The sequence below is a fragment of the Rhinolophus hipposideros genome (genome assembly GCF_964194185.1).
Source record: "Rhinolophus hipposideros genome assembly, chromosome: 5".
NCBI lineage: Eukaryota > Metazoa > Chordata > Mammalia > Chiroptera > Rhinolophidae > Rhinolophus > Rhinolophus hipposideros.
Genome location: NC_138051.1, coordinates 71,100,011 through 71,127,198, shown reverse-complemented (window position 1 = coordinate 71,127,198; position 27,188 = coordinate 71,100,011). Strand labels below are relative to the sequence as shown.

Here is a 27,188-nt window from a genome sequence, read left to right as displayed (position 1 = left end):
CTCATCTTGTAAGTAGAAGATGGGACTCAAACTCTTGATTCAGAGCCCTAAGTTTCAGTTTATATACACCAGACAACACTCTTTCTGACAATGATGATTAAGTGAAGTGTCCCTTTGCAACATTCTAAGCCTCCCAGTCACCCCATTCTCATATTGCCTCAAACTGCAGGCAGAATGGCCGGCTCCTTCCCCATCTCTTCCATCTGCTGACTCCCACTCCCCATAAGAGCAAGCCCTCCCCTAATACTAAAGATTTCAAATGGAAATGGAGCTCTTCATCTCAAAAGGATTATGTGTTATCTCACACAAACAAACAGAAAATACGGTTGATTTAACTGTCTTTAATGTTCCAATTTTATTTTGAAAATGACTTTAAACTCAAAGCAGAGTAGTGTAAAAAAACATGCATGTCCCAACATCCTCAAATAAACAATGTTGTGATTACACTTCTAGGTATTATTTTGGGGCTGTTTTCAGAACATCATCAACTACTTCACAGCTCATACCAGGCTAATAAGTGATTCTGCACTTTCACTAAGATCTCTTGTAGTTACTACACAAGCCATAATATTACTCAGAAATCTATCTTAAATATGTACCATCTCCTTCCGTGCTACATCTGAAAAACCATAGTCATTCATCCCCTTCTTTCCTCAATGTGTGGCATGCTACCTCTGGATATTGATCCAGAGGAAACCCTTATCCCACATCAGCACAGAGATATCTTGGCAGTGGTCTTCATGGTAAGTGTACCCTCTCCTTCCCAACTATACGTTATGAAACTCTCTACAAATGTGAGGGTTTTGTTTTGTTTTAATGAGTTTGGCCTGTGTAAATCAATCCATGAGAAACTGGACATCAACATTAACATTAAAAGTGTGAAAACTAGGACTAGCACACCAAGGCACAGTTAAGTACTTCATAAGGGAAGACCTAAAATAGCAGCCCTATTACATTTAAACTTTCATGTGTTACTTTATCATAGAATTTCAAACCAGCCCAATGCAAAATATTTCCTTTTACTCTACCTGGCCAATTTTCACCAACCTGAGTAGTGCACAGAGAACAGGAGTCCCTGAATTATCTGACAGGCCATTCCTAGGCAGGGTGAGGCAGACACAGCAGCAGTTATGATCAAATGTTGCCTTCTCTCATTTTAAACAAGGAATTTACTGTGAACAGTTATTATCTCTGGGGAGTGGGAGTCAGAATGACTTTCATTTTTATAGTATTTTATGTACTTCAGTATAGGTTGAATTTTTACAAAGAGCATGGATGGATCTTATAAAGTTATTTCCATTTTGAGAAAAAAAGACATGACTCACTTTTAATTTGGTTCATGTAAGAATAAATAACAAAGTAATTTGAGTATTTTACTGTAAGAGATATTAGCACCAGAAGAAACTATCAGGACAAAACACCATGTAGAGACCAAAGTAACCTCTCAAGCAGATGTTTTGCAAATACACCTCAATTTTTTTTGGAAGACAACAGATTGTAGCTTAAAAATAAAAATCTATGGAAAATTTTCTGCATTTTTATTCCAAATGGTTTCCTCTTCTTTAGGCCAGAAGGTTAATAGCAAATGCTTGACACTCTTCCTGGCTGGAGGAGTGGCCTGAAAGCAGGCACTTTTTTTTCCCCTGCATGTTAGGATGGAAAATGGTGCTGAGTACAAAAACTTAGCAGTGTTAAACCGAAATCAAAACACAAGGGCAAGAGCAAGTGGCTCAAACTATGTTTATGCCCTGTTAAGGTCCTGGTTAAACATGGTTTCTCTTTTCTTTAACAGTGATGGGCCCCCTCTCCCCCCAAAATTGGCTACTGTATTGGAATGGGAAGAACAGAAAGGCTCCGGGAAAGACTGCTCAACCTATTATTCTGTATTTGGTCATAATGGAGAAACCTGCTTTTAAAATGAATATAAGATGTTAACTGAAGGCTCTACTGCAGATTGTCTTTATTAATCTTTGGAAAATCATTTCACCTCCATTATATTTCAATTTTCTCTGTTTAAGACGAGGAAGTCCCGCCCCACCCCACTCCCCCATCTTCCCAAAGCCAGTTATTGAAACTTTATCAGATATATAGCAGATGATTCAAAAGAAAAACTCTTAAGTTCTGATGACCAGTCTTCAGTCAAGCTCCATCTTTTTGTATACCAATTCTCCCCCCATCATATATAATTTGTACTGACAAACTTTCATAGACTCTCATCTCTCCGTGTCAAAGACGGTGATTGCTTTGACCTTATCATGAGAACTGCATCCGTCACCAAATAAGCTCCAGAATGCCTTGAACTTCAGTTCAAGAAACCATCCTAAGTCTGCTGAAACAGCCTGGGACCACTCCTCGGGTTCGAGTGTCAAAGAGAAACTTGTTCCTGGAATAGTTGTCCTGCTGTGATACATACTGTTGGGAAAAATACTTGGGCCAGTGGAGAATCTGCGCCTAGCCACCACGCTGCAGTGCGACTTAGTAGTATTATTACGTATGCAAATGCCCCCCCTGTCCCCAGAAAACATCAAGGGCTTTCACCAACATCTCCCTGACGCTCCTAATCGGGAACACGTCCTGTCAACCTTTCAGATCGTGTAACGCGTCGCTTAGGTAGAACGGGAGGGCGGCGGAGCTCAGCCTCAAGCCTACACACTGGGGAGGTTTCCTAGTACGTCCATCACACCTACGGAACACTCCCAGAACTTCTGGAAAGCGCCCACCACTGGCGGCGAAAAGCACTTTCTTCTCGGGAAACAGAAGACCTTCCCCCGTGAAAATTCCCAAACCCCAGACCTACCACTTTTAATTGAACAAAAAGCGTGTGTGCCGGCAAGAGGGGGTGGGAAAGGAGCGTGGCAAGAATCCGCACGGCCCCTCCGCCCCCTCTCTCGGAGCGCGCCCAAGTCTGCGGCCTCGGGCTCCGGGACACTTCCCCTCCCACCCGCCGACGAGCCGCAGCTGTAAGTTGAGAGAAGCGGGCTCCGGGCACGTCAATCAACCGCGTCCTCCCGCCTTCCGTCTACACCTCTCCCTTCCCCCCCTCAAAAAAATAAGGGCAGAAAAAGAAAGGGAAAAGACAGTAACTAATGTGGGAACTAGTCTCCGCAGGAGCTTCGCCTCAGACCCAGGGAGGCCGCACGTCCCGGACCTTGTGGGGCGGCGGGCGGCGGGATCAGGCAGGCGGGCCCAGCAGCCGCCCGTCGCCGGGTCCTCGCCGCGCGTCCGCCGCGCTCCGGCTCCCCGCACCGGTCGGCGGCGCTCCGGCCCCGCACTCCGCCAGGCCCGCGCGGCCCGCCGCCCTTCGGCGCGGGCCAAAGTTGCGCAAATAGCCCCACAACTGACAAATACTCACCGGCCGCAGCAGGAACCAGGGTTGCGGAGATTTTAGGGAGTTTAAGGCAAATCGGACGCGGGAAAGGCGGGCGGAGGCGACGGGGTCGCGAACTGCAGCGGCGACGACGCGCGGCGCACGGGCTGGGCTGCGCCGAGAGGTTCTGGCTCTGTCAGGGACTGTGCTGCAACAAAGGACTTCCGCTGCCGCACAGCCGCGCCTGCCGCACCGCACTGAGCCGGCCCCGCTTACGCGGCGACTCCGGGTCTGCCCACCAGTTCGCCGCGGCGTCCGCCAGCCTTCCCCTCCCTCTCGCCCGCCCACCCACTCCGCCGCTGGCTGCTAGGGGCACCCGCGGTCGCCTGTTTGTTGCAACAAGTTTCTGCGTCGGGCTCCGAGGAGGCTGGCGCAACCCGCACCGCGGGGGCCGGCGCGGCGGCGGCGGCCTGACCACCCCTCTCGCTCCTCTCCCAAGGGTAGGCTTGGGACCTCCTCCTCCTGTTTGCACAGCTGGATGGGACTGGGCTCCTCCCGACTCCCCAAGGGCAGGATGCTGCTTTCCCACTCCGTCCAGATGTCAGACCCCTGCCCGGGAGGACCCAGCAGCTGGGCCCTCCCTCGCCGCACGTCCGCGGCGTTCTGGGGGCGCCGGCACTCTGCCCTGTCCCGTGCGGGGCCAGCCCGTTCAGGGTCGCCCATTCCCCGCGCTCCCCCACCCCGCCTTCCCGGGGCCTGTCCGCCTCCGGCCTTGAGTCACTTCCCCCGCCATGCCCCACCCCGCCTAACCCGCCTCCCCTCCCAGGCTCCCGCGGCTCAGCTTCCCTGGCCTTGCGCCCCCACCCCTCTCGCCGTGAACACGCGGCGCATCCTTCCCCACCCCCATCCGCGAACAGACGAGGTGCCCATGCTTTTGCACACACCGGGGAAAGTCCCCGGGTCACGCGGTTTTGTGTGTGTGTGTGTGTGTTTGGAGCCTGTGACGCTCAGGTTCGTCTCCACGCTTCCGCCTACAGAGTCACGACTGGGAACTGTGGCGGAGGCGCCCCAAGCGCACACCGACCCCCTCCCGGCCACCAGGGCGGGCGCGCACGTAAGCACGCATGCACGCAGACTCCGGCCCCCGCGCCCCTCGTTCCCCGGCGACCAGGCGCGCGGTCACGTGGGCCCACCGCGGGACGGCCGGCGCGGGAAGCCGCGCGAGAGCGGACCGCGGGGTGCGTGAGCCGGCGCCGCCGCGTGACGTTCGCGGCGCGGGAGCCGCCCCTCCCGCACGGAGGAGCCGGCCGGCCGCCGCGGCGGCGTCTGGGTAAGCGACGCGGCCCGGCCCCTGTGGGCTGCTCCCGGCTCAGTCCCTCCCGCCGCGAGCCGCCTGGGGCGGCGGCGGCCTGCAGCTGCGCCGGTCGCGGACAGATGCAAGTAGCTCGGGAGGGGGTGTTTTTGGTCCATTTGACTTGTCAGTCAGGGCAAGGAGAAAAATGGCAACTGCGAGTGAATGCTGGGTCGAGGATGCCCAGAGCCGCCTTAGGCTGTCCGCACGAGGCGGTTGTCTGGACTTGATGCAGGCGGGTCCGCGCGTGGGGGCGCAGCAAAGGCACAGAACCCTCCCTGTAGAAAGCCGGTTGCGACCCCGCGCGGGAAGCCCCGCCTGGCGTGCGGCGTTCCCCCGGCGGCCGCCCGGAGGCCTCGCAAGTGGGCGGGTCTCCAGGTGCAGCCTGCGAGACGTTGCGACCACTGCCCGCCCTCTCCTTCCCCACCTCCCATTTGTGATTACTTTGTTTCTAGAGCAGGAAATATCCCGCCCATCCCATAATTCATTTATTTCTTTTTTCAGATTAATTTCTTTCTAAGCATATCCAGTTTTTCTTTTTAAAGCTTGCGCCATCTATCACTGCCTTCCCTCGCACTCATTTAGAGAAATCAAGCTGTTTGTTCTCTAGCTGCTTAGGCAGCGCCTAGCTCTGTACCTGGAACTTGGCAGCCCCTAACGTGTTTCATAAATGAACGCCCGGTTCACCGCAAGGGATTAAATTTGGCATTCATTGTCTTGAGAATAAAGTCTTTTGGGCAAAGCTGTTCATTCCCACAAGGTTTTGTCAAGTGTGTAAAGGACACTTTTTAATCACAGATTTTTAAAGCCGAAAGGGGCCTTATAGAAAATCCAGTTCATCCCTCTTATTTTACACATGAGGACACCCGGCCTAAAGATCACGTAGCTGATGGAGGTCCTGCACCTCTTGAGTAATAGGACTCCAGGGCTCCAGATGCCTTGGTCGTTTTATTCTAGCACACCATGAGTGTAGTGCCAGTTTAACCCCCTCATTGTAGACTGTCCCCCAGAGGTGATTATACTTGGCTTGGTGCAGATTGTTGAGAAATCAGACTTGGCCAGTGTGTGATGGCTCTGGTATTTTAAGAAATGGGGTTGGCACTATTTCGAGGTGGAATAGACTGCCTCTGATGTACTTTGGAGCTCAACGCTCCTCCTCCTCCAATTCAGCCTATTCTCTGCAAGAATAACCAATATTTGCAGCATTGGTTGCTTCCTTAGGTGAAGGCATCAAAGTCCTCGTTAGCAATCTGGATATGTTTTAATTAACAGTAAATTATTAATCCATTATCACAAAGACATCAGCTCTTTAATAGGGAACAGAGCAATGATGGGATAGGACACGGAATTGATTAGTACTGCTGGCTGGGAGGTTATCAGGAAGCAGTGGAACATCACTGGGTGGTCAGCAAGAAAGGAGGGAGGCACCTCACATGACTAGCTACACCTTTTTGTCCAGCCCTGCCTTGAATGTTTTATTTGGAGGTAGTGGAGATGGATTCTGCTCAGATTTGGTCACTGTTTTATTAAGTACCTGCAGTGGCTAGCCATTTTCATAGAGGAGTGTTGAATATTTACCAAAAAGGATGTAGTATTGTCTCCGTTATTACACACAAGGAAACAGGCTCAGAGATTTAGTTGGCTTCAATGATGCAGTTGTTTGCAGTAGAATTCAGCCTAGATCACTTACCGTGTTTCCCCAAAAATAAGACCTAGCCGGACAATCAGCTCTAATGCGTCGTTTATAGCAAAAATTAATATAAGACCCGGTCTTATTTTACTATAATATAAGACCGGGTCTATATAAGAGCGGGTCTTATATTAATTTTTGCTCCAAAAGATGCATCAGAGCTGATTGTCCGGCTAGGTCTTATTTTCGGGGAAACAGTATCTCGCAGGTCCAGTCTGGCTCTTTAGCACTATATCTCACCACCACTTCAAGCCAGGAAGGGGATGAGAAAATCGCCTGTGGCTGATTTATTGGCGCCTGTGGTTGCCCAGAGAAGCTGAGCAGGACTTTTCAGCTGCCCTCTATGCCTTAGAAAGTGGAGCTGTGTGCTTCCACCCTATCTCCTGAGGGGAATGCGAAGGAGTCAGGCTGTCTAGCTGAGGAGGAGGGGCCCAAGTGCTTTGGCCATAAAATATCCTGGTGAGGGCTGTGCTGGGAAGTGTTGCATAATGCCCTCCTCACCACTGAACCAAAGTGATTTATTTACTATGGTCCAAAGATGGTGCTTGACCATCTTGTTAAAGAAAAACTTGTCCATTTTAGCAATGACGGCCAGAAAAGAGTTGGGGATTTTATATTACTGCAGTATTTTTTTCTTGTTTTAAAAAAAGCAGAGCCGGTGCTCTTATCTTGATAAATTATAAAGTACTTCTATACCACTTCCTGTGCCCCCTTTCTGCTTATTTATTCCAAATTGCATGTGAACTTCAGTCTTGTCAGAGAAGAATGCTAAGAAAAATACTGTTCCAGTTTAGCGTTACGAGCATAGGCTATGGTGGCAGACCTAGCTTTTGACCACCACTTTATTTGTAGTTTACTAATTGCTAGGTTTTCCCTCATCTGTAAAATGGAAATAAAAAGAACAAATGTAGTCACCGTGAGGATGAAAAGAAATAATGTACATAAAGCACGTAAGTAGCACAAGGCCTTGCAGATAGTATTTACTCATTATAATAGTAGCTATCAATAATATCTGGAACAGTGTAATTCCCTCTAGGATAGGAAAGATTGCTACTTGAACTTGCTTGTGGAAAGTGGAGAAGGAAGAAATAGTGTTTGAAGTAAACATCAGTTTCAGGATTATTAATTGAATTTAACACTTCTGCTTTCTCTTTGCCAGCAGGATTTTCTTTATCTTTTAATCTTATCTGGAGAAAAGGTGTTTATAGTGTTAGTTATTTTTGAAATTTTTCTAATTTCTTCCCTGGTTATAAATCAATGGACAATGACTTTTTGTTCCTTCTGAAAAACTCTAGACACTTTAAGCAAAGGGTTTCATTAGCTCATGTGGATAATGTGTTGTGGAACATTCCATGCAAAGGAAATATTGGATCACCTATATTCAGAAGTTACGCTCATTCTTGTTTGTACTGTATTCTAGGTCTGTATTAGTATTGTTGTTTTCCACCTTTCTCCTCCTTTTAGTACCTATTCTTTCAGAAATGCAATCTTTATTTTTTTAGTAGACTAAGAAGAATTTTTTCTTTTCCTTCACAGGGTTCTGATTTTTTAAGGTCCACCAGTAATTTGTACTCACCAGTGTGAGCATTCTTGTTTGCCTGGTATTGTGGCTTTATCAGCCATCCCACATGTTGGTTAGATGAGGGTTAGAGATGCAGCAGGCTGGTTATATCTGCCAACAGGCAGGAGGCCCCAAACTGACGTTTCCCTGTTCCGTTAAAGGTTTCTAGAGCGTAACTGCTCTTCCTGTATCATCTACCACATCTACTTCTTACCCTCTTCTCTAATATTCTCAGTGATTTTCATAAGCAGATGCCTAGAATTACTGCAGATTTTATTTACCTCAACCAATATTTTCAGATTTGGAATTTCTGTATCATTTTCAGATATGGTGAAAATAGGTGTAATGGAGTATGAGAATAAATACCTCTTTTTTCTAAATATTTTTTAAAAAGAAGTCTGAAAACGGTGTGTTTCTCCTCTGCCCCCAGTGCAAATTCTACTAGCTTGGGAGCACTTTTGTTTCTTAATCTGGCTAATTTTTTAGTTTAAAGTTACAATTAGAATTGTTGATCTTTGTTCTTTTAATGTAATTGGTATAATTTCCACATTTTGAGCACTTCCTGTGAAATTGCTTCTTTTTCTCTAATTTTAGAGTGAAATATTCTCTGGAGTTTCTTTGGTCCCCTTTCCTTTTTTATTAATTTTATTGGGGAATATGGGGGGGACAGTGTGTTTCTCCAGGGAGTTGTCCTTCAGTCCAGCCGTGGAGGGCGCAGCTCAGCCCCAAGTCCAGTTCTGGTTCCCAATCCCCAGCAAGCTTGTTGAGAGCTCGTGCTCTAACCAACTGAGCCATCCGGCCGCCTCTTTATTCCCCTTTTCTAACGTGGTAGCTCTTACCTGAGGCATCTTCGACTTACGTGAAGAGCTTTTTAAAAAAAAGTATCTGTGCTTCACCCCCAGCAATTCTGTTTGGGTTAATCTGGAGTAGGACTCAGGCATCAATGCAACTCTACATGGAAATTTTTATAATAGTCATCAATAAGAGCCACTATTCCAGGATGAAATGATTTCTGTAAACACTCTTTCTCTAGATTATAAAATGTTACACCTCCACAGTCATGTGAAAGTACCATTAAAAAGTTAAAATCGTTGTATAAAGTCTTTTATCATGTGGCATTTTGAACATTTCTGCTTTTACATTTGTATTTATAGTCATAAGTATCTCAAAAAAGCTGTACATATCCCTCTGCCAACTTTTCTGTCTCCTTGTCTTAATGATAATTAATAACTAAAGTCATAGGTGGTAGGAACCACGTAGAAAATAGCTAAGATTGTTATCCACAGAAGCAGATGTCTTACTCCTTTTATTTCTTTTTTATTTAAAGAGTCTTACAGGAAAAAAAAATTATTACATCCTGAGAGAATGAAAAGCTGTGTATTCCAGGACATCGTCTGGCTACCATGGGTCTGAGAGTCCAGTCTAATACAATAGATGTTTTTTTAATAAATAAAAATCAAAAGATGTTGAATACCAAGCTAACTTTGAATTAAGCAAACATAGATACTGGTATGAAGCTGTTCATTGTTTACTTAGTTTGAACTAATCCAGAATTACTGCAATCTAATAAGTAAAGTTTTTGTAGTCTCTTAAATATCAATGCTAACCCTGTTATATGTAAATACTACTTGATAGCAGATAAAGTATTTTAAAATGTAGTACTCTTACAATTTGGCTCCAGTATTTGTAAGTATAATAAAATGATAAGTTATTTTTCTGCAACCTGTCTCACATCTTAAAATTTCCACCAACAATTTTCAAATGTAACTTTTAAGATCTTTCTGTATGCATAGGAAACTTTCGCTGTTCTACATACTAGAGAAAATAAAAATGATAGTCAAAGAAATGATGAGCAAAGGCTATATAAAAAAGCCAAGCTAGTAATTTGTAAAGTAGACTGTATTATAAAATGTTGTTGGTAACTTTGTGATGGATTGGCTCTATTGACCTGAGGTAAAATCTGGTTGTGCCTTAAAATATCAAATGTCTATTATGCAAATAAGTTTGAATTAACTTATTATGTATATTTTTATTTTTTAACAGATCTGAATTTGTTTCCTTTTACAAGCTTGGAAAATTTACCCCCTTATTTGATTCAATATACAGAAAGTGCCAAAAAATGTGTACACATTTTAAGAAAGGAAAACTGTATTAAAATTGTAATACTCAATATATACCAATAACAGAAGATGAATACAAGTCACGTTTGACTTCTGCAGTTACAAGAGGTGCTCAAAGTAGTTACCATCAGCGTCCAGACTCTTCTGATTACGGTGAACTGCTTGAGCAACGTTGACCAAGTTGTCCACTTGTATACTTTTTTTTTGGCACCCCTGGTATTTGTGAAATCTGCCATCAATATGTATGTTGAAAGTTCTATTAATAGGTCGGGGTTTTGAAGAAAGGGCACTGAGCTTAAAGTCAGACTTGAATCGAAGTACTACAGCATCCTTTAATAGATAGATGTCTGACTTGGGTACCTTTCCCGCCTTCTCTGAGCCTATGGTGCATCAACCATAAAACGAAACTAATATAGTATCTGTTCTATTACTGCATAGGCTCAAAAAAAGGTAGTATGGGGCAAAGGTTCTTAAAGTGTGGTGTGTGGTCCAAGGATCCTGTGGAGTTTCCTGAAACCTTTTAATTGGTCTACAAAGATCTTCTTTTTGCAGGGCCAAATTCTCTTAATATACTTGAACCAAAATATGTAGCAACAGATTGAATGCAGAAGCAGAGAAAAGAACCCAGCTGTATTTTTTAAAATCCAGGTATTAAAGAGGATTGCAAAATATAAAGCAATGTCACCCATTTCACTTTATATATATATGAAAAAGTGTGTTATTTGTTTTAATATGTAATGGGTTTGTTATTTTAAATAATTAAAAAAATATATTTCTTAATTTCTCAGGTAAATATTAATAAACATAACCCACATAAAGAACAGCTTTTCACAGTCCTAAATACTTTCTCTTAAAAGTGCAAATGGATCTTGAGACCAGAACTTTTTAGAACTGCTGATAAAGGATAATGACTGAGTAATTCCTACTAGGAGTTGAAATTTATGAAAATTCATAGTTTTATTGAGATAAAAACTATAAACCTGAAAAAAAGTTTTAAAAACTACAAAATGTCACTTGTGGGTGATAAAAAGCCAGCAGAAACTGGAATGCAAGTCTACACTTCGAAGAAGGGAACAGCAGTGGATACGTTTCCATTTTTATGGCTTTTATCCTGAGAGAAGGCCCCAGTTGGTGACATGAGGGGATGGCTAAAACTGGGATAATAACCTGTAATCTTACTTGCTTGAAGAAAAGAGGACAAAGTTCAGAGTGACCACACAGCTGGAAAATAAGGAGGAAAATCCTAGAAAGGATGTGGTGGTTGCAGGGGGATGGGGTAAATACTGTGTATAAACTCAGCTTAAATCTCTTGCCAATTCCTAAACTTAGACATGTTTTGAACAGCCTTCAAACAGCACACCTAACACCAAAAAATCTGAACCATAAGGGAGGCAAAACTTGGAGTAAAAGTCCATCCAAGTTAATTGAAAACAAAAACAAAACATCAGTACTCTTTGGAAGGATATTACAGAATCTAGAGTCTTTACTATAGTAATCACAATGGCCAGGATATTACCTAAAATAACTAAACATATGAAGAAACAGGAAACTATCCCTTTAATGAAATTGACCCTAAGATGCCCAGAGGCTGGATTTGGCAGACAATATTTAAAGCGGCTGTTATAATTACACTCATAAAGCACAATAAGGTGGAAATGTGTTAACAAGTAGGAAATCTCAACAGACAAATAGAAACTAAAAAAAAGGGTGAACATTTCAGACCTGAAAAATATATCTGAAAAAATTCATTGAATGGGCTTCATAGATTAGAAATGATGGAATCCATGAACTTGAAGGTAGCTGAACAGAAATCTCATCTGAAGCAGAAAGAGAAATAAATTAGTAGATGAAAGTTCTCCATAAACTTCAATGCTCTGTATTGGCATCAGGAATTATTACTCTAGGTTTCTTTAAAGTTTAAACTCACTTCTTCCCTATGCATACTGACTAATTTCTCGTTTGTAAACCAATGCCATCTAAAAGAATACACGTGAATCCTCTCTCCTCACCTGAACCATCTGCTTTCCACTGTCAGAAAAAGAAATCCCCCTATTCTCCATGGCTAACTGCTATACTTTTGTTTGCATTCCTTCTGGCTTCCAGAGATCCACCACTCTTTAGCCTGAAAGTTGTCTTCAATCTGCAGCATCCTGAATGACCTACCCTTTATGAGCTCTGCTTTCTAACATTCCCTTGCAGTCAGATATTTTGCTCTACCTGTTTCCCCAAACTTCAGAGATCACCAGAAACCTTGGTCACCACACTTGGGGTTGTTGTAATAGGCCTCATCGCCATGTTTTTCTGCAGCATTTTCCATCATTGCCATCTCCTCCTGCCCAGGTTCTCTCCTTCACCTCCCTTATCTTCCCACAATGACAATATGTTTTCTTATTTCTTCTCTTTTATTATCTTTTCTGTGTTTTTCAAGGATTCATTATTCTTAGCTTTTTTTCCTTTTACTTAATAGTCCTATTCACTCCTGGTAACTTTAGCCTTGTCATTTCAGAGGACCACCTCTCCCTGTCTAGCCCTACTTTCTAAAGCCCCAGTCCAGCACATTGTCTCCACTGATCACTAAACATTTCTACTTAGATGTCCTACAGTGAACACCTTGAATTCATTGTGTCCAAAATGAAATTTGTCTCTTATCAAGCCAGTTTCTATGCCTCTCCTCTGGCATTCTGGGACCCTGCCTTTATATCATCACCTAGCACATGGCAGCTACTCTGCAAATATGACCTGAAAGAATAAACAGAGTCTTCTAGTTACGCACGCTGGAGTTCTGAGACTTATCTTTGACTTGGTCTGTGACTGACCACATCCAATCTGCTGCCAAGTCATGTCAGTCAGTTTTACGTCTGGTGTATCTTCTGGCATTTATTTGCACTGCCATTCCTTGGATATTGCAGTAGGTTCCTTGCTGGTCTTTATTTCTCCATCCCTCACCCTTGCTAATCTTTTTTATGTATTGCTATTAGACCAGTCTTGACTCAAGCCTAATGATGGTGATGATAATGGTGACTGGTTTTTATTGAATATGAGGTCTGACAATTAAGTTCGCAAAATCATCCTAGAAAAAGTGCTACATACCTCATTGCTGAATATCACTATGGTCACCTTTGAAGTACTCCCCTTGGGAAGCTATGCACCAATGCCAGTGCCTAGTCCACCCTTCAAAGCAATTTTGGAACTATTTCTGGAATGGCCATCAGAGCTGTGATATTACCCTTGATGTCCTGAATGTCATCCAAATGTCTTCCTTTCAATATTTCCTTTATCTTTGGGTGAAGAAAAAAGTCATTGTGGGCCAGATCAGGTGAGTAGGGAGGGTGTTCCAATACAGTTATTTGTTTACTGGCTAAAAACTTCCTCACAGACAGTGCCATGTGAGCTGGTGCATTGTCGTGGTGCCATGAATGTGTCACTGATGAAGAAAGGCATGGTGGCCAGTAACAAGCAGAACTGATGCAGAAATTCATTGAATTATGCAGCAAAATCATCCATGAATTGTTGGTGAAAAGTTCAGCTCGTTTTTGTCTTAAATTTTTTACGCAAACTTTTCAGCACTTCCAATTAGTAAATTTGGTGAACTGTTTGTCCAGTTGGTACAAATTCACAATGAATAATCCCGCTGATACCGTGTTTCCTCGAAAATAAGACCTAGCCAGACAATCAGCTGTAATGTGTCTTTTGGAGCAAAAATGAATATAAGACCCGGTATTATATCATTATATTACATTACATATTATTTTATATTAGACCCAGTCTTATAGTAAAATAAGACCGGGTCTTATATTCGTTTATGGTCCAAAAGACGCACTAGAGCTGATTGTTTGCTGGGTCTTATTTTTGGGGAAACGGTATCAAATAAAGGATAGCAACATCGTTTTTACTCTTGATTTGGACTGACAGAACTTTTTTGGTCATGGAGAACTGTCTGACTTCCATTGTGCACTTCGATGCTTTGTTTCAGGGTCATATTGGTACACCCGTGTTTCATCACCATTGATAACACGGCCCAAAACATCCTCTTGCCTCTGCAAAGGGTTTTGGCAAACTTCGACTTTCCTTTGCTTTTGTTCATCGGTGAGCTCCTTTGGGACCATTTTTGCACACACCTTTCTCATGTGAAGATTTTCAGTTAATATTTTTCCAATTGTTTCTCTATTGATGTTTACTTAGTTTGCTATGCTTCTTACAGTCAGCCGATGATTTTGCTGCACAATTCAATGAAGTTTTGCATCAGTTCTGCCTGTTACTGGCCACCATGACCTCTCTTCATCAGTGACACATTCTCTCCCTTCAGAAAAACATTTATTCCATTTGTACAATGCTGTTTTCTTTATGGCATTATCCCCATAAACTTGGACTAACATGTCCCTGATTTCATTTCCATTCTTGCCAAGTTTAACAAGAAATTTAATGTTTGTTCGTTGCTGTAATTCAAGCTCAGACATTTTCGTGATGGCACACAAAAACATGCAAGAACAATAATGAACGCCACTATTGCAAGACAATGCCACACGTTGACATGAACACAGCTGTGAGACACTGATATACCAAGGTTATGAAACTTTACTGAGCTGTTTGTACAGTGCTGCCAATGTAAGCAGATGATGGCAAGTTCGTGAACTTAATTGTCAGAGCTCGTACTTACTATGGGCCCCACTATTTCTAAGTACTTATATGTATCATCTTACTAGATCTATATAATAACCTGTGAGATAGAGACTGTAGTTATTCATATTTTATAAGTGAAACGGAGGCCCAGAGTTGTATCTTGTCAAGATCACACAACTAAATGGCAGAGCTGGAATTTTAATCCAAGCTGTTTGATTCCAAAGTTCAAGCTTTAACTACTATGCTGTTTTCCCTCCCACAGAAAATACCTTAACATAGTTCTCCATTTCAGACACAACTGGAGTAACTTTTAATTTTACATTCAGTACCTTCTGTGAGCTGCCCCTATCTCTTGTTATTGACTTTTGTTTTTTCTGTGCCAAACTGAATTCTTCAGTTTTCTATGTATTCATACCCTCTCTGTAATTTTACTCATTCTATTTTTTTCTGCCTGCAATGCTATGTTCACCTGTCTATTCATCTAAATCTAGTTCAAATGGCTTATTTTCCATTTGATCATCTGTTACTTATCTCCTCAAAGCATGTTTTCCAAATTACTCTTATGGCACATGTCACTTCATGTTGTAATTACTGTTTATTAGTCTGTAATCTTGATTGCATCATCTATAATTTTTTTCTGTCCCTATGCCTTGTAAAATGTGTGCTTTCAAATATTTTTCCTTTAATAAAATTCTCTTCAAAAATATTTTTTCAATAAGTGAATTGGCTTTTTAGTGTGCCATTTTCATTTCCACATGGTTCAACATTTCATTATACTAAATATATATTATATATATAAATGAAGAACTGGTGAAAACGTTTATGATTGGAGGTTTTTTTGGAGACAATTTTTAAGGCTAGTTTAAATATTTCAATGTGAACCATTTTATTGAATCTAAGACATGATTTTCATGTACTGAAACCTCCAATATAGAGTTTTATTTTTTTTAGTCTACCTATAAATTGGTGGTGTTTTAGAATTGGAAATGGTGGTAAACACAATAGTGGCTTTTGGTAAATGGCTTTTTGGAACAAAACCCACAATTTGGATTTTGTTTATCTTTTTAGAGGTAGGCTCAAGTTTCTGTAGGTTTTATCTTGTTATTTCTCATTTCATTGCTACTTAAAGGCTTTTAAAATGAGATGGTAAGGGGTGAGAATTTTTCTTGTTTAATTGGTGAGGAATGGGGAAACTTATGTTTGAATATAAGTAGGATTTTTTAAAGTAATGTGTGAATGTAAAATTAAGCAATTGCAGGATTCCTAAAGTACAATGTTATTTATATAAAATTTTAAAACATGAAAAACAGTACCATACCTTCTTAAGGGACGTATACAGTAAGATTGTGACGATATACAGGGGAGTCATAAACACCAAATTCAGCATGGCGGTTACTTTTGTGTGTTTTTTTTTTTTTGTTTATTCCATTTCTATTTTATTGTAAAGTACACATAGTATAAAATTCCTCATTTTGGCCATTTTAAAGTGTACAATTCAGTGGTGGTTAGTACGTTCCCAATGTTGTGCAACCGTCACCACTCTCTAGCTCCAGAACAGTGTTTTTTTTTGCAATTACAGTTGACATACAATATATTAGTTTCAGGTGTACAGCATAGTGGTTAAACACTTCCATAACTTATGAAGTGATCACCCCAATTAATCTAGTACCCAGTTGACACCATACATAATTATTAACAATATTGTTTAATTCCTTATGCACATTCCCATTACTATTTTGTAACTACCAATTTGTATTTCTTAACCCCTTCCTCCAGCACCCCTCCCAGCTGGCAACCATCAAAATGTTCTCTGTGTCTATGAGTTTCTGTGTTTGTTTGTTTGTTTACTTTGTTCATTAGATTCCACATATAAGTGAAATCGTGGCATTTGTCTTTCTGACTTACTCCACTCAGCACAATACCCTCTAGGTCCTCCCGTGTTGTGGCAGATGGCAGTTTTCATTCCTTTTTATGGCTGAGTAATATTCCATTGTACATAAATACCTCCTCTTCTTTATCCACTCATCCATTGATGGACACCCAGGCTGCCTCCATATCTTGGCCATTGTAAACAATGCTGCAGTGAACATATTGATGCACATGTCCCTTCAAAGTAGCACTTTGGGTTTCTTTGGATAAATACCTAGAGGTGGGATTACTTGGTCCTTCTTTGTCTCGTTATAAAGTCTATTTTGTAGGATATAAGTATTGCTACTTCAGATTTTTTTTTTTCATTTTCAGTTTCAGGAAATATCTTTTTCCATCCCTTTACTGTCAGTTTGTGTGTCTTTCGATCTGAAGTGAATCTCTTGTAGGCGCATATGTAAGGGTTTTGTTTTCTTATCCATTCAGCGACTCTGTCTTTTTTTTTTTTTATGAGCTGTGACCCCTTTTATTTTCTCTGTTTAAAATCAAACAGAAAACAAACATCAATTCTGTTATACACAAACATTTTCAAAGTACAGCATTTGTACAAGAGAATGACTAAGAACAGAATGTTTACAGAGATCCAAACATCAGGGTAAATAAGCGCCTCACACAGCTTTCCGGTGGTACTCAGGAGCAACTCTGTCTTTTGATTGGAGCATTTAATCCATTTACATTTAAAGTAACTTGATAGATATATAGTTATTGCCATTTTATTGTTCATATTTTTGATACGTATTCTTTTTCTTCTTCTTCAAGAAGTCCTTCTAACATTTCTTGTAATACTGGTTTGTGATGATGAACTCCTTTAGCTTTTTCTTGTCTGGGAAGCTCTATCTGTCCCTCCACTATAAATCCTAGCTTTGCTGGTACAGTAATCTTACTTGTAGGTCCTTGCTTTCATCACTTTGAACATTTCCTGCCAATCCCTTCTGGCCTGCAAAGTTTCTGTTGAGTAATCAGCTGACAGTCTTATGGGAGCTCTGTCGTAGGTAACTTAACTCGGTTTCTCTTGCTGCTTTTAAAATTCTCTCTTTGTCTTTAGACTTTGGCATTTTAATTATGATGTGTCTTGGTGTGGGCCTTTTTGGGTTGCATTCTATTTCCTTCAGGAATCTCCATGCTTGTATGTATCTGAATGCAGTTAAAGTCAGGGTTTACATTCTATCCCGTGGGGCTTCCAGGCCCCATATAAATCGGGGGATGGAGCTTGACATCTATTTTAGGGGCTCCTAAACTTACAGTGACTGTTAAGTTTCCCAAACATTGTATGATAATTAGAAAGCCAGTGTCGCCTGAGCACTGAGGATCCCTAAGGAGCAGTGATGGCTCTAGCCCAGCCAGGACACACTATTATGTTATGAATATTTATAGCTAACATTTAAATAGCAGTTTCCATTACAAGGTGCTTGTACAAGGTACAAGTTTTCACATAACTTATCTCATGTAGTTCTGAGGCAGGGATCAATATCTCATTCCTATTTTTCCCGTGAAGAAACTGAAGACTAGAAACATTGTGGTTGCATAGATTAAAAAAGGACAGGACTTTCTTTTGCCCTTGTGTCACTCATACCAAGCTATTTTCGTACCAGATGAAAAAAAGGCCATAAATATTTATGGGATCAGCAGTTGATATTGATTGTCACAATAGGTATTAATGTTAACTAGGTTTGGGGTAAAATTAATAGCATTGAAAACTGTTGGATAATTTCATTTAAATTTCGGTCTCCTGGTACTCTGTAGGTTTGTGTGAACTGTAGCCAATTTTGTAAAAAAAACACAACTTTATATTGTCCTTTTTCTCAGAGCCACAATGGACACAGCTAGCCATAGTCTTGTCCTTCTGCAGCAGCTGAACATGCAACGAGAATTTGGTTTTCTGTGTGATTGCACAGTTGCTATTGGAGATGTTTACTTCAAAGCCCACAGAGCAGTGCTTGCTGCTTTTTCGAACTATTTCAAGATGATATTTATTCATCAAACAAGGTAAGGATGTGCTTTTGTAAATCAGAAAAATTTGAATGTGGTGGTGTATCTAAACCTTATTATAACATCATTTTGGGGATTTTTTTGTTATAGGGTCACCTTAAGAAATAAAAAATTTATAATACATATTTTTATATACCAGTAATTAAATGCAGTGTGAAGCAGCCATGGTGGAAGATAAGAACAAAAACAATAATATTTCAAATTTATTGAAGGCTTATCTCATACCCAAGCACAAAGTATTTACCTGATGTAAATTCTACTGTTGTCCATACTATTTTAGAAAAAAGGAAACCAAGACTGAATTGTTAAGTAACTAGCCCATCCAGGACTATACACAGCTATTAAGTTAGACTCAAGTGTACATCTGTGCTCTTAAAGTTTTAATGCTCTTAATCACTAAGTTGTTGATTTCTATTCCATTACACTTAACATAGCAAGGTTTCAATGTCATAATTCTTTCCACTTTATATTCCATATTATAGTTCAAAGGTCATTTGTTTCAAATCTGTTTTCAAAAGTTTTTTTGAATTTAGGTTACCCCAACCTGGTAGGTATGTAGTGGGAGGGCTGGAAACTGGTATTCAGATTTTGAGCTCTTGGTAAAGAATAGCTTTAATCCATCCTACTGTGTTTCCCCGAAAGTAAGACCTAACCGGAAAATAAGCCCTAGCGTGATTTTTCAGGATGACATCCCCTGAACATAAACCCTAATGCGTCTTTGGGAGGAAAAATTAACATAAGACCCGGTTTTATTTTCAGGGAAACACGGTAGGTTGAAAGAGATAGAACACTCTTTGTTTCGTTAAAGGACCTTACATAAACTATTTAGGATTCCAGCCCCAATTGTACATTTTTATTTCATTGTTCATTCATTCAAATATTTATTGATTACTTATATGTCAGGCACTGTGCTAGACCCCTCTAACAGATAAGTTATATTCTCTGCCCTCAAGAAATTTATAGACTAATAAAGAGGTAATACATGTAAGGAAAATGATTTCAGTGTAATTGAGCACTCTGTGCCTCAGTTTCCTTTTCTATAAAATACTAGAATAGTATACCTACTCACATTGAAAAGATTAAATGGATTAATATTAAAATGCTTAGAACAGGAGCTTTGCACTGTTAGCTGCTGTTATTAATAATTAATGTGATAAGTCTATAATAGAAGTATTGTACAAAGTAAAGTGGAATGTCAGCAGCCCTATTATGAGAAGGTTGGAAGAGGCTGTACAGAGGCCCTGGATCTTGAAGGATCAGGAATTGTTTTTCAGATGTTGCAGAGGAATGCAAGAAGGTACATTGCAGGCAGAGGAAACAATGCATGAAAACATGCAGATGTGAGCCAGGCTAGATCAGAATGATTGGAATGTATGGCACAAAGGGGAGAGGAGGTTAGAGTGGGGGACAGGTCATGGGTAACCTTCTCTGCCACACCAAAGAGTTTCCTTTCTGACCTACATGTCAATGTAGAAACTATATTAAAAATACTACCTTCACATCAATCTTGTCTGAGAGCTGTGAGCTGGTCCAGCTCTCAAAGTGCCTGGTGCATGGTGTACCAGGCACCATGCTAAACTAAATTCAGGAGCTACAAAGGTGGCAGCCTGCTATGTGGTATCTGTTGAGCAACTGAAAATCCTCAGTTAAGAGAGCTCTGTGCTGATATAAAAAAAAACCCTGCCATAGACCATGCAAGTGGGTGGGTCAGAGCTAAGAGTGAAGCCCAAGAAGGAATCCCAAGAAATCAGGACTAAAGACAGGGATTGTAAGCATATTGACATATTGACACCCCATGCTTTCTGATGCATTGACACACACTTCTATTTTAGGGAAAGTAAGTTCATTGACTGATTCCATTGTTCCTTGACATCCAACACTTCCCTCGGGTTGTTTTTATCCTAGTTTTTCAGGGTATTTTCTAATTTCTTGTTACACAGTTATTTCCACCTATTATCTAAATTCTAGATTTATATGTAAAAATTGGGCTTGGGACTTATTTTAAAGCTTTTCAAAGTTATCCCTGTATTCACTTGTGATCTAAAGAGTAGATATATTAATATAGTTTGGGAGCCAAAATAAGGTTAGCGTAATTTAAATTCTAAATATTACAAATTTCAATATACCCTGTAAAAATTTTTCAATATTTTTATTGTGGCAAAATATATACAACATAAAATTTTCCATTTTAACCATTTTTAATTGTACAATTCAATGACATTAATTACATTCACAATGTTGTGCAACCATCACCACTATTTATTTCTAAAACTTTTCATCACCCCAAATAGAAATCGTATCCGTTAAGCAATAACTCCTTATACCCGCTGCCAAAGCTCCTGGTAACCTCTAATCTACTTTCTGTCTCCAGATATTTCTTATAAGTGGCATCGTACAAAAATTTGTCCTCTTTTGTCTGGCTTATTTCACTTAGCATAGTGTTTTCAAGTTTTATCCATATTGTATGTAGCATGTATCAGAACTTCATTTTGTTTTATGGCTCAATATTTCATTATATGTATATACCACATTATGTTTCCATTCATCTGTTGATGGATATTTGGGTTGTTTCTACCTTTTGGCTATTGTGAATACTGCTGTACTGAACACTGGTATTTGCTTAAGTCCCTGTTTTTGTTTCTTTTGGTTACATACTCAATAGACTGTTAAGTTCTGTAAGAGCAGGGTACCTATTTTATTCATTTTTCTACCCCTTGATCACTTAGGAGTCACTATATAAATGTTGACTTAATCAGATTATCTGTGTTTCCTAACTTTAGGTGGTACATGAAGACTTGTTGGGCCATAAAACTGGTATACAATGAATGTGTAAGCTTTTGCTGCTGTTTGATCAAAGGCAGATTGCAAAGTCTGAACTTCTTAGGAAGAAATTGCTTTAGCCTAAGACTGTGTACTGTTAACTAAAAGGCCAACTGGTTGTTTCATTTTGTGTGGGTCTGTTTGTTGTTTTTTTTAACAGTGAGTGCATAAAAATACAACCAAGTGACATCCAACCTGACATATTCAGCTATTTGTTACACATTATGTACACGGGAAAAGGGCCAAAACAGATTGTGGATCATAGTCGTTTGGAGGAAGGGATTCGATTTCTTCATGCTGACTACCTTTCTCACATTGCAACTGAAATGAATCAAGTGTTCTCGCCAGAGACTGTGCAGTCCTCAAATTTGTATGGCATTCAGATCTCAACAACCCAAAAAACAGCTGTTAAACAAGGGCTGGAGGTCAAAGAAGCTCCTTCCAGTAATAGTGGAAACAGAGCTGCTGTCCAGGGTGATCACCCCCAGTTGCAGCTTTCTCTTGCTATTGGGCTGGATGATGGCACTGCTGACCAGCAGAGGGCCCGTCCTGCCGCGCAGGCTTTGGAGGAACACCAGAAGCCTCCAGTGTCCATCAAACAGGAGAGATGTGACCCAGAATCTGTGATCTCCCAGAGCTACGCCCCACCCTCATCAGAGGTAACAGGCCCCACTTTCACCGAAAGCAGTATCAAAATACACTTATGCCACTACTGTGGAGAACGTTTTGATTCCCGTAGTAACCTAAGACAACATCTCCATACCCATGTGTCTGGATCCCTCCCATTTGGTGTTCCTGCTTCCATTCTGGAAAGTAATGATCTTGGTGAAGTGCGTCCACTTAATGAAAATAGCGAGGCTCTTGAATGCCGCAAGCTCAGCTCCTTCATTGTCAAGGAGAATGAGCAGCAGCCTGACCACTCAAATCGGGATACCACAGAACCTTTGCAGATCAGTCAAGTGTCTTTGATCTCCAAAGACACAGAGCCAGTAGAATTAAACTGTAATTTTTCTTTTTCAAGGAAAAGAAAAATCAGCTGTACCATCTGTGGTCATAAATTTCTCCGAAAGAGCCAATTGCTGGAACACATGTATATACACAAAGGTAAATCTTACAGATATAACCGATGCCAAAGGTTTGGTAATGCATTAGCCCAGAGATTTCAGCCGTATTGTGACAGCTGGTCTGATGCCCCCCTGAAAAGTTCTCGCTTGTTCCAAGAACAGTTAGACTCATCTTGTGCTTTAGAGTCAGAGCTCACACAAGAAAATGTGGATACTATTGTAGTTGAGTAGCAGTTTCTCCTTCAGAATTTTTATATCAATTCTGAAAAAGAAAATTCACATGCATTTTTTTATTCATAAATTATTTTCTTCCTCAAGTTCTATGGACTTTTTTCTTTACCATTTATTCATAGTTTTAATATTGTTTATATTAGGTCTCCTTTTTGTAAGATATATTAATTCATAGCTATTAAAATGTAACCTTCATTAGGACTGAACTTTTCATAAATTAATTCACAATTTAGAAATCAGAAATCAGTGTAGTAATAATGGGACTTTAGAGTAAATAGTTATTTATGGAATTTCTGTTTTATTAGGTTGTATAAAAGAATCAGTAAAATCAAATTAATGTTAAGTAAATGAGATATTTTTTTAAAGAATATTCTAGACTATTACTTTTGGCTATTGTTTCACAAGAACAAGCACCTACCAGGACGATTTAAAAATATTTTCTGCCATATAGGAAGTTAATAGTTATTTTAATGCATAACTATGTGATAATTTATAAGAAATTGTTTTAAGGCATAAATAACCAAATCATGAGTTGTTTTAAAATTATATTTTACTTACTAGCTCTGCAACATTTTACATGGTTTTTATTTATTTTTTTAACATTGAACGTACCTCATTTTTAATAAAAAATATTTTAGTTAAAAAGAGAGAAAAGGAGAAGAGTCAGACATAAAATAAAAAATCCTACAGAGAGTAACAATAAGGTATGTGCACATAGATAAGCACAGAGAGACAGAGATTCGATAGATCTGCATTGACTGACACCCAGGGTTGTTAACCTTAATTTCATGTGTTTTCTCAAAGACCTTAAGAACAATTTGAGATTTTTTTATGAGTGGAGGTTTACATGAGTTTAAAGAGGAAAATGATAAAATACACATTATATTCATACCCTCAGTGTCAGAGGAGTTTCTAGGCTGCCTGAGTTGATGTTAATTTTCTAACAATCACTTGAAAAAGTAATTTTTCAGTGACACAGTTTTCACTTTTGTCTGGTCCATAAAACCAGCAGAATAGTTAGAGGCAATGTCCTAGAACTATGCTTAAAATCTATGGTAGGTTTTTCTCTGTGAATAAACTTAACTCCCTTTTATAGTGCTGAAACTTACAAAGTTAAAACCCCACAAAATTAAAATTGAGATTCTCCTGCTTTGTGTTGCTGGGAAATAGCTGATCAAACCTTACCACAAAGGACAGTTCTAAACTCTTTCTGAAATGTTTAAATATCAAAAATACTAGGTGGTCATGAATAACAAAAGAGAGAGGCTACAAAATAGCCTCATCTTTTTTGTATGATTCCCTGGTAAATTTGAAGCCTCACAGACACCTTTTTTTTGGGGGGAGGGGAACAGGACTTTATTGGGGAACAGTGTGTACTTCCAGGACTTTTTTCCAAGTCAAGTTGTTGTCCTTTCAATCAGTTGTGGAGGGTGCCGTTCAGCTTCAAGTTGTGTCCTTTCAGTCTTAGTTGCGGAGGGCGCAGTTCAGCTCCAGGTTCAGTTGCCATTGCTAGATGCAGGGGGCAGAACCCACCATCCCTTGCGGGACTCGAGGAATCGAACTGCCAACCTTGTGGTTGAGAGCCCACTGACACATGTGGGAATCGAACCCGCAGCCTTCAGAGTTAGGACCACGGAGCTCCAACCACCTGAGCCACCGGGCTGGTCTGCCTCACAGACATCTTAATAAATCTAATAAACTTGGTTTGTGAGGCTTAGAATTTGACTGCATACAAAAATTCTTTGAACTTTCGTGACTGCACACTTCAAGGACACTTGCTCAACAGCATCAGAGTTTAGTCAGGAGGGAGCTCAAAGAGTAATCCAGCTCATTCTGAGGGCACAAAGATTTTCTGGATAAACAGTGAGTTTAGCTGAATTACGAAGTGATAAGTTTTTCTTGAGGGTTGAATGAAGAAAACCACTGGGCATTGTCTAAAGCAGTAGAGTTTAGTTTCTGCCTTAGACAAGTGAGTGAAGCCTCCTGGGGTCAAGCTTGATACGGGCTGAGAGAATAACTAGCTATGGATACAGAATCAATAGGAGTGGTTAAAATAAATGTGTTGCTCTTTGGAGTCAGAATATCATCTAATCTTAAATTATGGAAGCAATTATGCAACCTCATACTGCCTTCAAACATTTCATCTCGTAGGATGAACACAAATATTAACCTTGATTTCATGTATTTTAGTTTATTCAGGATGTATTCCTTAGTCATCTTCAAGTAAAATTTTACTTTTTTCAGTAAGATAATTTTTCTCTTTTATATTCTTTACTACTTGCTCAGTCATTAGTCCTTGATACAAGAAGTATATAGCTAAAGGGTGGGCTTAGGGATACATATGAGTTGTGGAGTAGGGTAAGCAGTTCAGGGCAGAGTCTAGAGAAATGGCAAGAATTTGCTTGTGGCTGATTGGCCGTGATAGACAACATTGATTTAAAGCAGAAATATATCTATGTTTGTTGGGTGTTGAAAAAATAATGGTTAACTGTATTTTTATTCCTACTCATAGAGTTCTTTTTAATACTAGGAATTAAAATCAAATGTTTTTTTTTCTTAGTCTTCATGATATTCACTCTTATAGGAAGTGGAAAAATGTTAACTTCATTTTATAGAAAAAAAATTCCAAAAGCTGGCTTCTGGAGAACCAGTGAATAGTGGTGTGAGGACTGACCCATTTTTTTTTCATTCAACAGGCATATTTTAAAAATAACTGTTCTATGGCTCACACTGTGCCCTGAGTGTATTTTTTTAAGATATGATTTGTCAGTAAGAAAATCTACTTTGTATAGAAAAAAGTTCTTCCAGCTAAACCCTTTAGTTCTGATTACATCATCTGCAAAATGGAGCTAATAATCTTAGCCATATAGTATGGGTTGCATAATGATTACCAACCTCTGAAAACTAGAAATGCTATATGCACCTTAATCAATGTATCAGGCAAATACTAAACAGACATTTTCTCCTTGAATAAGCTTGGAATCTTCCCTTCTTTCCAGATATTGTATATAGTTGTTTTCTGGAGAAAAACAGACTGCGTCAGTATTTGTCTTTATTAGCATATTGTCAGAACTCAGTATGATAAATATAGTCTGATAAGTATAGTATACTTATGAGAACATTTATTGATTTATATCTCTTGAGATTATTATTTCTTGCTTTGGTTTCCCGTCTGTAACCTGGATATAGGCAGTCCCTACCTCACAGGGTTGTTGTGAGGATTTGTATTAAAATTGTATTAAGTGCTTACTTAGTATTATTGATAAAAACCAACCATGTAAAGAAAACTACATTTATTCAATAGCTAGACCTATTAACTTCAGTATTTTAACCCATAATTCTAGACTGTCTTAGAAGGAGTCATATACTATTTAATACTCAATAATTCATTGACAAAATTCTTATTTTTGTTTTTTACAAATACTCTAGAAATAGCAGTGTTGCCAGAATTCCTACTCCACCATAATTTTATTAAGGAGGATATTAGTTCTTTCACATTTTGGGGAATAAAACCTTGCCAATTTCAGCTTTCCTGAAAGTTCCCCCAAGCATATTATTTACGCCTAGGAAAAAGAACAAAAGTAATGGAGAAAATAACATTTTTATTTCTTCAGTGTAAGTTATCTAAAAAGTAGATGGGGACAAGAAATGGAGTGGGGATAATAATATAGTAATTCATTATGTTCTATTAAAATAGTATTGGAAAGGCTTCACTAAAACTGAAGGAAATACATATTAGTCATGGAAAAAGATAGGCTGAAAATGTATAATTCCATTAATATTTATTTGCACAGGCATATTCTTGATGTTGTAACTCAGATCCTTAATAAGTATCAATTTTTTTTATAGTAATTGAGGTAAAAATAGGCCACCTGAAGAGTTTTCATAGTGTAACTTGTGTCTGTGTGTTTTAAACTAAATGTGTCTCTATAATATTTTATTACAATTATTTTTCAAATTCCTAAGAGTGAAATCTGTAAATGATTATTCTCTGTTGTACTTCTGTGTTTGTATGCCTGGACTTTTTGAAAACTGGTAAGATTATACAATCCCAAGCCTGAATGTCTTAAATACAAGGAATCACAAACTGTGATTTTTGTCTTCAAGACCTGGAAGAATCCATTGTATTTCAGTATGTATCTTGATTAGTTAGTAGATATTACTCCAGGGCAACTGACATTAAATGTCATCAACTCTTCTATTTTGTGCCAAATAAATTCATTTAGTCAGATTAGATCAAATATCAACTTAAAATACTTTCAAAGAAACTTGGATTTCAAAAATTTGTCTACTAATAAAGGCCCACTGAAGAGATCTTCAAAGTAGAAGTAACACATAGCAAAACACAGGAGACTGAAATCAGTAACACATTGTATGATTAAACTCTTCCACCTAATGTACTGTGAGAAACATTCTTTTAGAAAGTTTTGTATGGGATGAAAACAGTGGATTTCATGTATTTTATCATGACAAATAAATTGATGTGACTTGATCATAAACATCTTTTGT

General features: G+C 39.7%; 3 protein-coding genes across 6 annotated transcripts in view; 1 reads left to right on the top strand and 2 right to left on the bottom strand.

Annotated features, from left to right (window-relative positions):
- HSPA2 (heat shock protein family A (Hsp70) member 2) overlaps positions 1-3,566 on the bottom strand; it is a 35,125-nt gene extending 31,559 nt beyond the window's left edge. The window contains exon 1 of the mRNA XM_081049324.1: positions 3,353-3,566. The gene's annotated coding sequence lies outside the window, so the exon portion shown is untranslated. The remainder of the gene's footprint in view (positions 1-3,352) is intronic.
- ZBTB1 (zinc finger and BTB domain containing 1) overlaps positions 1-4,119 on the bottom strand; it is a 24,592-nt gene extending 20,473 nt beyond the window's left edge. The window contains exon 1 of one of the 2 annotated variants that reach the window (XM_081049322.1): positions 3,353-4,119. The gene's annotated coding sequence lies outside the window, so the exon portion shown is untranslated. The remainder of the gene's footprint in view (positions 1-3,352) is intronic. The other variant, XM_081049323.1, reaches the window with a different exon arrangement.
- Positions 3,672-27,188, top strand: ZBTB25 (zinc finger and BTB domain containing 25). Of its 3 annotated transcripts, none has more exons than XM_081049330.1 (4): positions 3,672-3,807; positions 4,345-4,637; positions 18,382-18,561; positions 21,545-27,188. In XM_081049330.1, the coding sequence occupies exons 2-4, from the start codon at positions 4,432-4,434 to the stop codon at positions 22,677-22,679; spliced, it is 1,521 nt and encodes a 506-aa protein (XP_080905456.1). In that variant the 5' UTR covers positions 3,672-3,807; positions 4,345-4,431; the 3' UTR covers positions 22,680-27,188. The 3 variants fall into 3 exon arrangements, with proteins under 3 accessions (XP_080905456.1, XP_080905457.1, XP_080905458.1); XM_081049331.1 differs by lacking the exon at positions 3,672-3,807 and adding an exon at positions 10,582-10,677 and having other exon boundaries at positions 4,493-4,637; XM_081049332.1 differs by lacking the exons at positions 3,672-3,807; positions 4,345-4,637 and adding an exon at positions 9,384-9,418.

Coding starts and splice junctions, on each gene's coding strand:
- ZBTB25 (XM_081049330.1), top strand. CDS start 4,432: ATGCACGCAGACTCCGGCCCCCGCGCCCCTCGTTCCCCGGCGACCAGG. Junction 4,638..18,381: donor GCCGCCGCGGCGGCGTCTGG/GTAAGCGACGCG, acceptor CCTTTTTCTCAG/AGCCACAATGGACACAGCTA. Junction 18,562..21,544: donor ATATTTATTCATCAAACAAG/GTAAGGATGTGC, acceptor TTTTTTTAACAG/TGAGTGCATAAAAATACAAC.